Source organism: Manacus vitellinus, unplaced genomic scaffold (genome assembly GCF_001715985.3).
Source record: "Manacus vitellinus isolate BGI_N305 unplaced genomic scaffold, ASM171598v3 scaffold_17_pilon, whole genome shotgun sequence".
Lineage (NCBI taxonomy): Eukaryota > Metazoa > Chordata > Aves > Passeriformes > Pipridae > Manacus > Manacus vitellinus.
The window spans coordinates 2243996-2256568 of NW_021939256.1; the positions used below are offsets into that span (position 1 = coordinate 2243996).

Genomic DNA, 12573 nt, shown 5'->3' on the forward strand with positions numbered 1-12573 from the left:
TTAATTTGAGCATTATTAATTTTAGTAAAATGAAAAGAATAACTCTCACCCAGCCAACACTCTATCTTTGCCCACCACAAGCTAAAATTCTAGAGAGGCAATAGTATAAGTGCAGTGACTAATAACCCAACAAGCATTGGTCATGAACTACAATATTTGAAAGTTTGTAGATGGAGATGGCTGAGTATGAAATCTTAGCCCCAGAGAAGTCAATATAGATAACTTTTACAGCTTTAATGATACCAGGGTTTTGCTGGGCTTATTTGCAAAGGTTATCCTGGGGACTGAGCTATGTAAGCTGAGCACACAAACCTGCAGCTGACCAGCTGCTCCTTATCTCAGTGCAGAGGGGAAGAGGGTCTATGTCCATGAGTATGCATTGTGGACTACCTTTATTGTATTTTGGGGGGATTTCTGGTGCTTTTGTGGCTGCTGCCTCTCCCCTCTGCGAGGATAATGCTAGAGGCTCAATGTGGTCCGATCTTTGGCTGTGAAAGCCTGTCTGTCCATGCTCAGTGCCAATGCCAGTGTACTTATACATGGAAATAAAAGTCAGAGCACAGAAAATTCAGGTAATTTAGACCCTTAACACCTTACTAGTCAAGCTAGCACATCTTTGTTAACAAAGTCTTTTATGACCACTGAAGAAATGGTGTAATAATAGAAAGACAAATATTTATTGTATTGAAAAAAAAGCCTAAACAGAGCAAACTTCCCAAAGCTCTAGAAATAAAACATGAATGGAGTGTAGCCTACAGGAGTGATTGCCTAAGGAGCAGTCTTCACACATCTCTTCTCCTATTAGTGTTCCTTTCTGGCCCCCCTCCCAGGCAATTCTGTAAGGATGCCATGACCCCCAAGAGACTGGATCTCCAGGTATGCTCTGGCACCTCAAACGTGACATCTAAGCCAAGCCACCACTATGGGAGCCCCACCATCAGCAGAGAGCTTCTTCCTGGGTTTGGGTGCGTGTGATTCTTCTTGTTGCGTTGCTGCCTGTAACAGAGAACCCACACATCTGATGAACACAATGGAGGCAAATCTGCCTCCCATGTCCATTCTTGACTTAATGTAGGTGGTGCTGCCGCTTCCAATTTTGCAAGGGAAGCAGAATATCCCATTTAAGCTCAAACTTCATTTCTGAAGATCAAAACCAACAGAACTCAGGAGCCTGCAGGCTTTTGAAAACTCCAAGAGATAACACTTTGCTCTTCAAGGAATCAAAACACTCTTAGAAATTCTGCACTAAATGACTTGTCTATGTGACACAGGCAATCTCTTTGGGCAGAGCACTGAGCTTTTGTCCTGAGGATAACTTGCTGGCCACGGGGCCCTCCTGTCTGTCTGTAAAAGCCTTTGTGACACCATCCTTCCTCAAAGAAAGAAGCCATAGGCAGTCCTGGATCTTGGCCACATGCCTGTCTTGATACACTCTCAATAACTCTGTACTCACAGACCAACTTGAGCTGTTGGGCATAGATGCCCATGATATATGTATTTGTGAGAGTAGGAAGTAAAGCAAAAGCTGACTCTTTTCAGTGTCCCACTTTACTACACACAAAGAACCAGAGAAGATATAAAGACAGGTTTTAGTGAGTCCGCTGCTCACGGAACTATTTATTTTGGTTGTTTACTTCTTTCCTTATCTCTGTCATGGAAAATAATTCAGATTTATAATCTTATAATGCTCTTCAAAGCATATCATATTGTGGTGGCCTTCTTTACAACACTGGACTGGAAAAGCAGAGGTATTTCCTTTGCTGAATTAAAAGCCAATGGCAGTTCTGATTTTGCACTTAAAAAGAAATGGAGATGTAACAACACTTATTTTGCAAACCCAGCTTTTACATATTCTCTGTCTACCTTAGAATACATGGACTACATTCAAACAAACAGAACTTAAGATGCCCTTGGTGCACTGCCATTAAAATGTCAGTGAATTAATTTGTGCAAACACTTTAAAACATGGGGTAGCTTGACAGTAAAATAAATGCATCATTTTATAAAACATACTGCTAGATGCAACAAAGCTTTTACTAAAATTGAGTGCTATTTAAACATGCCAGACCTTGTCCTTAACCACATTTCATATTTTCATATCAGCCTGGCAGCGTAAATATACTTTTCAGGAGGGTAAACTGAAAATCCATCAAGTTTAACATATCAAGATGGTGTGTTTAAAAGTTTAAATTAGAAACAATCTGATAACCATTTCAATTATCTGCTTCTCCCATGATGTACACTTCGTCACGTGGGGTACCCTCTGACATTCTTTGTGTGCTCATTCACACAGTTAGCAGATCAGAATAAACACTCACATGCTTGAAACTTGAAAGTTTAATTAAAAAACATTTCCTCAGGCTTTTCCCCAAGCAGTGCAAAGCGAGACTGCCATGTAGTGGGTACGCATGAGCTCCAGTTGTCCAGATAACAGGATTAGGTCTATCTTATTAGCTGTGGTACCTGAACTAATTCCCAACATGTTTTCTATCTGTCATGTGGAAGTCAGTGGCCAAGAATTAGCTCGGCCTAGCTCTTCCAGCCAGACTTTTATTTTCCCTCTGTTGACTGGTTTGGACAATCAAAATATTGCATGTTTGCAAATTTTATTCAGGATACTTGTTGCAGAAAAAGGACAAACAATTAGAAAACACAAAGATACTCTCTTGCAGAGCTGAGTGAAGGAGGTCAGGGAGGAGTGAAGGAGGTCAGGGAAGGGAGCTGGTTAGCTGTAAGTAGACATGGTCAGCCACTGAAAGTTTAATGTCAAGCTCAAAGATACCACGCAAGAGAAGCAAATTGGGGATGATTCCTTTCATTAAGCATTCCTCTAGGGAAAGTATTCTCTCTGCAGTTAACTGTGCTTTAATGAGGTCTGTGCTACTGCAGGAATATTGTAAAGGGTTCAGAAATGGATAGGGTTGAAAACCACTAGCTCACAAAATTACACCGAAGTAGAAAGACTTTCGCATCTAAACCACCACCTCTAATCTAACCTGTTTCATTAGGAATGCACAAAGCTTTTCAGCCTGTCAGCTATTTGTGACTTCTGAACCCATGAAAATATGCTGCACTCACAATGTGGAGCAGATGCAGGGCAGGCAGGACACCCAAAGTCCCAAGACAAGGACAGCTACACTAGGGTGCTTATTTATTTATTCTGTGGAAAAGGAGATGAGACTAGAGATGTTTCACTGAAAAGGAGACTTGAGACTTGTCCTAGATAGGCCTATATGAAATGCGAACTGTGCCCCAAGTCTGGCTCTTGGTTAGGGACACACCAGATCTGTCCTGGTCCCATAAGCTGACACCATGGTCAGCATTTATAGGTGTTTATCAGTGAGTTTGTATGGAAATCAGAACATTGTGGACACAGAGCTGAACTTCTCACACAAGATCTGTGTGTTTGCTTTCCTGAGATATCTCAGAGGGAAAAACACATCTGAATTTGAAGTCTAGACTGAAACACTGGATTTTAGTCTCAAAAGAATAATTCTGAGATGCACAGAGTATGAGAGAAAATAAAACACACTTTCAGGAGCTCAGAAACATGTAGGAGAATCTGTGTGAAGCTCAAAAAGTGCTAAAGACAGTAAGTTTTAGTGTGTTTTAGTAAGGACACTGTATCTTTGTGTGAAGAAAAGGCCAGTGCCTTCAGCCAGAGCTGCCCTGACCTGGCAGCAGAGTCCCTGAGAGCTGTGTCCTGTGTTTCCCACCAAATGCTGTCCTCTCCCACCATGCCAGCTGCACTGCTTTATGATGAATTCCTACAGACCACGTGGGTAACTAATGCTCCTTGGTGGCCTAAACCAAGGGATTTAGAGTGACATTTTCAAAAGCATTTAAGTTACTGTAGAGCCTTGGTACTACAGTATTCCCACCATCCACATGCTAATACTTTCTCTAGCTGTCTAAGTAGGGGTTATCTTCATAAGTTTTCTTTAAAGAGTATTTTTCAGAGTAATGGTGTAAGCTGGATGTTGCAAAGCTACCTTTGTTGGAGAGTTTGCAAAAGTGAACTAGCAGGAGTATCTCCCTCTCTCTTCACATAACACAAAAAAACAGGTTAGGTACTGATGTTCCATTTGGACAGAGGCTTTTAAATTCTTATCTGGGACTATCTATTTCTAAAAAGAACATTAAGCATTTTCTATGGCCTGCAGAATAACTCCTTTATTAACCAAGGACTGAAGGCTCAGGTTTATCTCTCTGATGGCAGTGGGAGTCCGTCATTGCAAGGACACTTCTCCCCTTGGTGGCAACAGCAAAGGCAGCTTCTGCTCCCATCCCTTCCTCCAGCCTTGCCCCATTGCAGCTCCAGCAAAGACCAGGAAAATGTGCCATCTTGCACATTGGGAGAACCAATGGGGCAGGAAGCAGGATGCAAGAATTTAGATCAGCTAGAAAGGGGTGACTTGGATTGAGCAAGCGGAGAGCAGTCCTCAGGACGTCTTGGCAGCTTTATTTGCTTTCCAGCTCTAGAGCAAAGAAGATTCAGAAGTCCTTCTTCTGTTATTTAGTGGCTCTGCACAGAGTGCATGCTTGGCAGAGGCCAATTAAATGGCAAAATGGCTTTCCTTGTGCCACTGAACACCCACGTAGCTCTCAGGATGCCGTTTTTCCAAATATCTCAATATGGGTCTTCGATCATTCATAGGACTTTTATACTGTCTTTCAGTGGGAGGAAAAGTGAGCCTATACCAACTTCCTCTTGAAAAACCCCATCCAAACCTCAGTAGTGTAAAACACTCAGAATAATTAATGGGAGACAATCTGTTGCAGAATCTCAATCTAAATGCACTACAACAAAGGGTCTCAGCATAGCTGCCTGCCCTTGAGCAAGGGGCAAGGAGAAGGCACTGACAAAATAGTTAAGGTCTCCCTGAGAAATGGCAACTTTCCAGAACACACTGTGTTCATATACAAGGCTTCATATTAGGCTTCACTGTTAGGAAGTGCTCAGGACATGCTGCTGGCTCCTGCTTATTCGGTATCACAGAGGATAATCCTGTCCCTCTAATCTTTGTGAGATGGGGACTGCTAGAGGCCTTCTCCAGCAGATGTGCAATTACACAACAGGTCTGTAGTGAACTGGTTACTCTGCACAACCACTAAACAATCAGATGAGACCTATCAATATCTATATCTATCAATATAATGCATATTCCTTAACTATCGGACAAAGAAAGGTGACCTGTCACAGTAAAATATTCAGCTTACTCCCCACTGCCACTACAATGTGAAATACATTTTTTCTAGAACTTTGAGCCATGAGTTATTCAGGTTTGTAACTCATTAAACACCCCCTCCCCCTTTCCTTGTAACAGACTCGATTTTGTGCCTTGAAGAGAAATGCAGAACCAAATATAAAAAATAAATAAATATTTTTTGGTCATGACTCATCAAAATGATGGTATGAAGGAAAAAGTAATCTTAAGGAAAGGATAAGTTTTCAATTCACACAGATTAACCTCTTGATGCTGGCAGCCTGAACCTTCTTCCCAGTCTTAGAGCTTTCCAACAGCAGGCTGAGCCAAGCAAATCGCACTGCTTTAGTCTTGTAAAATCCTGACCTGAGTGTCAATCAGAAGGTAGCATTTGCTCTTCAGCCACTCAGTAGCCACAGCAACAGTGAAAGATAGGGATGGAGTCAGGCTGGAAGCATTCAAAAGTTTTCCCCTTTTTTCAGCACTTTTTTCAGGGGCCTTGGCAAGGGCAGTATTTAGTTTCTTAAGGCGTTTGCTGCAGACCTGCCTTTATCCCCATGTAAGGTGGGAAGGGAGCGGTATGGGTCTTTGATTGCTTTGGGTTGTTGCTGTCAGAAAGCTGGAGGATTTTGCTATGCTCTCGTGCCACCCTTGCACTCGGTGGTAGCGTAGGATGCCATGCTGCCTGGGATTTGGGCAAGCACCCCAAGCAAGCAGAGGTGAGGGCACAGGGCAGAGCAAAATCTAAATTGTCCTTTTTGTGTGCGTGTTCTCCTCATGGCTTATCTATTTTATCTCCGTCTTCTTGATTTATAGATGAAAATCTTCGACAAAAATAAAGATGGGCGGCTGGACCTGAATGACCTGGCGAGGTAGGATTTGTTGATGGGGTTTTTCAGCTCCCAATGACAGATCCAGGCAAGGTGATGATCTCCCTCTGGGGACGAGAATTTGAATTTTGCCTCCTTTCAAATTACATCAGCTCTGATCCTACCTCTCCAGAACGTTATCCCTATTGCAATAGTCTGAGGAGCTAGAGCTAGTGACAGGAGCAATGCTAGCAATGTACAACAACAACATTCATGACCCATGCTACCTCTGTGATGCTTCCCAGGAGGTGACAAAGCAACCAATGACATTGTTACTCAAAAAAATTGATGGCAATCCTTTCAGCAGGGTAGTAGACGTGCATTTATTTTATATCATCACATTTTTTGCCTACTTTTTTGAATAACAAAAGTGCCACCACAAAGGTGTTTGGCAGTGGCAGTAAGAAAGAATTTGAAGAGCCAAGGTGAAGATGCTTGTGAAGGAAGCTGGGGACTCAGTCATGGACCTCTGTCTCTTTTCTGTTCTCGATACCTCACAGAATCCCAGAATCTGTGATTCCAACCAGGTTGGAAAAGACCCCGGAGATCATTGATTCCAACCCATGACCCAACACCATCCTGTCAACTAGACCATGGCACTAAGTGCCACATCCAGTCTCTTCTTAAATACCTCCAGGGACAGTGACTCCATCACCCTGGGCAGCCCATTCCCATGTCTGATCACTCTCTGTAAAGAATTTCTTTCTAATGTTTAACCTAAACCTCCCCTGTCACAACTTAAGACTGTACCCTCTTGTCCTACTGCTGGTTGCCTAGGAAAAGAGACCCAACCCCCACCTGCTTTCAGGTAGCAGTAGAGAGCAATAAGGTCTCCCGAGGCTTTTAGATGATTTTCATTGCCTACGGACAGAGAGAATGCCTTTCTCTGTAAATGTATGTGCATTGATTAGATAGGACTTTAAACATGCAGATACAATCTTAAAACACCATTTTAGGGGTGAGAGGACAGAAGTGCTGATTTGCCACTGTTACTCTCTGCTTCGGATCATGACAAATGTGAGCATGAATAACTGCAGTGCATACAGCAGTTCCCTTTGACTATGATATATATGAAAAGAATCAGAGGCAGAATGGAGAATAAAGGGAGTTACTGTTGCAATTTTCTCTTAAATACAGTTCCCTACCAGGAACCAGACCATCTGAGGCTCCCTTGCAGTCTGAGCACATTCCTCACACTCCGAATCCCTCCATGTGTGGACACAGCTCAGTGTCCCTGTGTCATGGGCTCTAAAAACCTCAAGATTAGCAGAGGAGTTGGAGAGAGAAAATGATTTATCAGTGCTTGATGAGCTTTAGGAGACAAAAGGAGAGGAATTCAGCCAGTCTTGGTGCACAGGCCAGTAATACTTTGCCCTTTACTTTTACAACCACCAATTCTGCCTCCAATAGAGAACAATAAATGACTCTTTCCTTTAATGCAGCACAGCAATCCAGTTACGAGGAATGGTTGTCTGGCAGCTCTTGAGTCAGAGTCTGACAACCTCCATTGTGCTGGACCACCAGAATTGCTCTGTGAGGAGCAATGGTGCTACGAAGCACATTTGTGGTGAGCCAAAGGGCACCTGCCATGCCCCATCATACAGGGAGGAGGCTCATGTTCCCACATCAGCCCTCTGCGGCAATTTTCTCTTTTATAGGCCTTTAATCTAACATCCCTTTGCTTTATGAGCAAGGAGAGTTCAGAAGAGTTTGTATGCAGATGATAAAGTGGAAAGATTATGATTTAAATCTCTCCATTCAGGATTCTGGCGCTCCAGGAAAATTTCCTTCTACAATTTAAAATGGATGTAAGTAGCACTGTTTTTTGATACATTGATCCTGTTTCTCTCAGCTAAGATAATCTGGGCTCAAACGATTTTTTTTTTCTTAAATTTTTCATTTGCTTGTCCTCTCTACATGCAGGCTTGCAGCACAGAAGAAAGGAGAAGAGATTTTGAGAAGATCTTTGCACACTATGACGTTGTGAGTCCCATGAGACCATTCAATCCCTTGCAATTTGCAAATGACACAGATTCAGCATATGCTGCCCAGATTTCTTCTTTCTACTGGGTATTGTTGGGGTCACTCAGGAGCAGCAGCTGTGCCTGAGCCCATGGTCCATGAGCCCAGATACCAGACTGGGAGGGGTAAAGTAGGGACAGATGGATGTGATGCTCAGAGAACCTGTGGCAAGGACCAATTTTGACTTCCTGCATTGCCATGGCCGTTGCTGCTGCATTAGCAGTATCCCTGAAGGAGATGCAGAGAAGGTGGTGGCTTTAGCGCTCACAGTCTTTGACAGTTGGGACCTGCATCACCACCACCCCAAAAAACAAAACTCCTTCCAATATTGAAATAATGATTATTTAGGGAGTCTGGCCCATGACAGACATTACCATTTAACTACCTGTTAGACATCAACAATTCAGTGCCACTTCTGGCAGTCACACAATTCCCTCAGGGTGGTGACCAGCAAGCCTCACAAAATGGTGGGAGATGTTGCTTCCATGTGAGGGGAAGAGATTGTTTGGGAAAAAAGGAAGGGATCCTAGATATTAGGAAGAAATTCTTTACTGTGAGTGTAGTGAGGCACTGGAACAGTTTGCCCAGAGAAACTGTGGATTTCTCGTGCCTGTAAGTATTCAAGGCCAGGTTGGATGGAGGTCTGAGCAACCCAGCCTGGTATAGTGGAAGGTACTCATGCTCATGGTGGGGTGGTTGGAACCAGATGATCTTAAAGGTCCCTTCCAATCCAAACCTTTCTATGGTTCTGTGAGCTTTATGACGCTTTATAAAGCTTGGTGACGGGTTGAATGTACTGGCTGGTAAATATTGTAGTGTTTTTGACTTACTGGGGAGTTTTGATGTTTATTCCATCTTTCAGAGTAAAACGGGAGCACTTGAAGGCCCAGAAGTGGATGGGTTTGTCAAAGACATGATGGAACTGGTCAAGGTATCTTCATGGCTCTGTTTGAATAATACCCTGTATTTCTGAAAGACCAGGGCTTGTTTTGGAAACATTATGTACATAGAGAGACTAGTAAGAACATAGAGTCAAATTTCACTCTGATCAGCAGCAGCAGGGAATGTCACCGTCTCAGCACAAACTGTTGGCATAGATCAATCATCAGAATTTCTTTCTTCTGTTTTCCCTGAGGATGTGGTTCTCACCAGAATGACCTCATGGTTCACTAGGTTATCTCAGGGTTACATTTGAAAATTATTTAGGGTCTATCTCTAATTGATAATACTGTACCCAGTGTGTCACTTCAACTTCTGATGGACAGCAGAGTCTGTCTGCATTGGATTATCTTGAGTTTCCAGATGCAGACCAAGATAGAGATTTTGACACAAATAGAGTCTAGTTTTGGCTTCCTCTGAGCCTGAGCTGTTGCATTTCCACACAATGTGACCTGGCACAGGGATATCAGCGCTCCCATGTCTGTTCAGCAGAGATGAGAGAATGGCAACTGAGTGGTGATGGCTGCAGGTGTATGTTATGGCCATGTAGTGTGCAGGGAAGGGTATAGGAATGGGTAGGAGGTTGGATTTGTTCTCTGTGTGTGTGTGTAAAGGAGGGAAGTTTGTACTTTCCCTAAGGGCCTTCTTCAGCATTGTCCTTAGATGCCACAAGCTGTGCATGTGAATTTGAGCCTCTCCCAAGGAAGCAGGAAGCAGAGCAAGCAGTACAGCATTACCATAGAGAGACAGTGTAGCCTGTAAAATGTGTCTTCAGCAACAGTTTGATCCACAAAAGGTATTTTTACACTGCTGAGTAGCCTGTAAAATAGGAGTCTGCTGACAGAAATGCTACATCACTCCTTGCACAGCAGGATTGAGAGAGGAAACCAGATGAAAGCAGAGGACTGGTAGTGCAGCGATCTGCATTGCACACCTTTTTGCAGACTTTTCTTTGATATAGATCAGATACTGATGGCCTTCACTAAGCACAAAAGTCAAGGTGCCATTTCTGTCTAGTTATTCACAGTCCCGTACCCCCTGTGCTTCTGCAGGGTGCCCTTTCCCGATCCTCTGTTTGCCTCCCCACTACATACGAGTTTATGTGGGGCCTTTTGGTCAGTCCTCCTTGGATGGATTTCCCAGTTGCTGTATGGCCCACTGCTTTACAAAGCTGGGAGAATCCAGAGCCATTTTCTCTCTCAGCACTGTTTTTCTCTTTTGCCTGCAGCCCAGCATTAGCGGGGTGGACCTGGACAAGTTCCGCCAGATCCTGCTCAACCACTGTGACGTGAACAAGGATGGGAAAATTCAGAAATCTGAACTAGCTTTGTGTCTTGGGCTGAAAATTAACCCATAGCTGAGAAAGTGCTCGTGGTTGTGTTTCCTTTGTGAGATTTGCCTGCTGCTCCTTGTAGAAGTGTGTCTGTGCTGCTGTGTGAGCGGTGGGAAGCCATGGCATCGTGCTGCTGGGCTGGAGAGTGGGATTTGCACGGAGGCCTCCTCACTCCACCAATTCCTTTGTGGTGTTCACTCAGTGCTGCCACTTGTGGGTCCCCTTAGCGATGTCTCTGCCCACCAGCAGACCAGCTGCTCAGAAAAGAGGTTGCTCTTCTTCTTCTGCCCTCATGAAATGCTGCCCTGCCCGTTCCCTAGCATCTCTCCAAAATGTCCCATCAGTGCTCTCAGAGTGCAGCTAATTGATGTTTCTGTTGGTCACCTTATACATGTGAAATTATTACTTGGGTGAGCCTTATGCTTTGTGCATTTAAAATATTGGATGGATGACAGTGTATTTGTGCAGAAATAAAATGGCAATTACAGAAGTTCAGTAAGACTGAAGTTTATGTGTTATGTACAGAAAGCCATCTGCTGCAGGCTGGCAGACTACATAGTAGCCTTTTGCGTAAAATGCATCAAATGGCAAGATGTTTTGGGATGCTTGTAAACTGTGGTGTTTAAATCCATCAAGCAATGAAACATGGTAGATCCTTCCCATGGGGAAGCCACACACACTAGGAAATAATGTCACCTTCAGGATGAAGCCACTGAGTAACATCACCTGTGGAGGACACTTTTCTTCTTACCCAAACTGAAATAACATACAAGGTTTCTATAAACTGGAAAACTGGAAAGACAGAAGCCTAACAAGAGCTAAGGTCCTACACATGCTTGGGGGTTTTTAAATCTGTAAAAATTAGCAGATACTTGTAACCTTTATTAAACTTAAAGCTTCCCATCACTCCTGGGCCAGGAGTGTAATCCTGGAGCCTGATGGCAACAGTATAATTTGAGCCACGTATTTCCCTTTTCTGAAGCCTTTGGGTGAATATTCAGAAAATGCCACACCTACACTGTCATTCTTAATTTCCTAAGAGAAAGTTTATGAGAAAGGGTTGTTGGCAAAACTCCCTCTCCTTTCACCATTTCTGTTTTCTACAGATGACAGTCACAGACTTGACACAAGGGTCTTTCCAGTTATGTCTTCTACACAAGGCAGCACCATGAAACACTCACTGCCTTTATACTCAGTCCTATAAAAATTAATCAGAATTTACCTTCAGTCAACACGAATAGAGATGCAAACACTGATTACATATACCCCTTAGGAACATAGCTTAAAGCATCTGCTCATTTTCTATTTTCATTGATGATAAGCTCACAGACTGAAAAAGTGCTAAGTGAGTGTTTAGCCCCAGCACGGAACTAGGGCTCTAAACTCTGAAACTGCTCTTTATCACCCTGGCAGCAACACAAATCACAAACATAATAACAGAGCTTTACAATGGTTCAAAAAAAGATAAACAAGGAATAAAGCCTTAGCAGCACCTCCCTAAGCCAGCAGGGATGCAGTTTTACTGCTCACGTCCCTCTAAGGGAAGAGCTGTGGTCAGGAGTGCAGGACCATGGATAAGAAGCCAGCAGATAAATCCCATGCACTGCTGTTTACCACACGTGCTTTATCATCATCTTTGAACAACTTGTAACAAACTTAGCAGGGTACAACACCAATCATTGTTTTATTGTATCTCAAACAGAACATACTGATCAGCATAAATAGTTATGCCTTTAAGTATATTCTTTTGTTTCTCTTTCTTCTGTCTTTATATAATTCTCATTGTTATTATTATTATTTTCTTAAACTACAGTTATTATTACTTTGGACATGGGAGCAATTTCTCTACCATCTCCTACAATATATTTCCACAGATAGATGTAGGATCTTATTACTATTTCTATTTCTCAGTGATGGCAGGTCTATTCTGTTTCACCTCTGTTTAATCTTACTCATATCAGGAGAACTTTTTCTTATTTATTAAAGTATAAGTTCATGCATATCCTGTCCTGCCTCAGCAAATATACAGCAACTTTTAGTCTAAAGGGAAAATTATTTTTAGAGACTGTATACAACCAGAGCTCTCATTTCAAGACTTACACAACACTTCCTCTTTATTGAAACCTTATGCTTTTTACATCCTCTACAGCCAACAGACACTGAGCAATAATGAATTTGATATGTCGGTGTCACAATGTATGAT

General features: G+C 42.8%; 1 protein-coding gene across 1 annotated transcript in view; it reads left to right on the top strand.

Annotated features, from left to right (window-relative positions):
• The window catches only part of SCGN (secretagogin, EF-hand calcium binding protein), a 28522-nt gene extending 17692 nt beyond the window's left edge, over positions 1–10830 (top strand). Inside the window, exons 6-10 of the mRNA XM_029958888.1 lie at positions 6024–6079; positions 7839–7884; positions 8000–8059; positions 8961–9029; positions 10266–10830. Coding sequence (XP_029814748.1) covers positions 6024–6079; positions 7839–7884; positions 8000–8059; positions 8961–9029; positions 10266–10394 — 360 coding nt within the window. The 3' untranslated portion in view covers positions 10395–10830. The remainder of the gene's footprint in view (positions 1–6023; positions 6080–7838; positions 7885–7999; positions 8060–8960; positions 9030–10265) is intronic.
• Positions 10831–12573: the final 1743 nt, after the last annotated feature.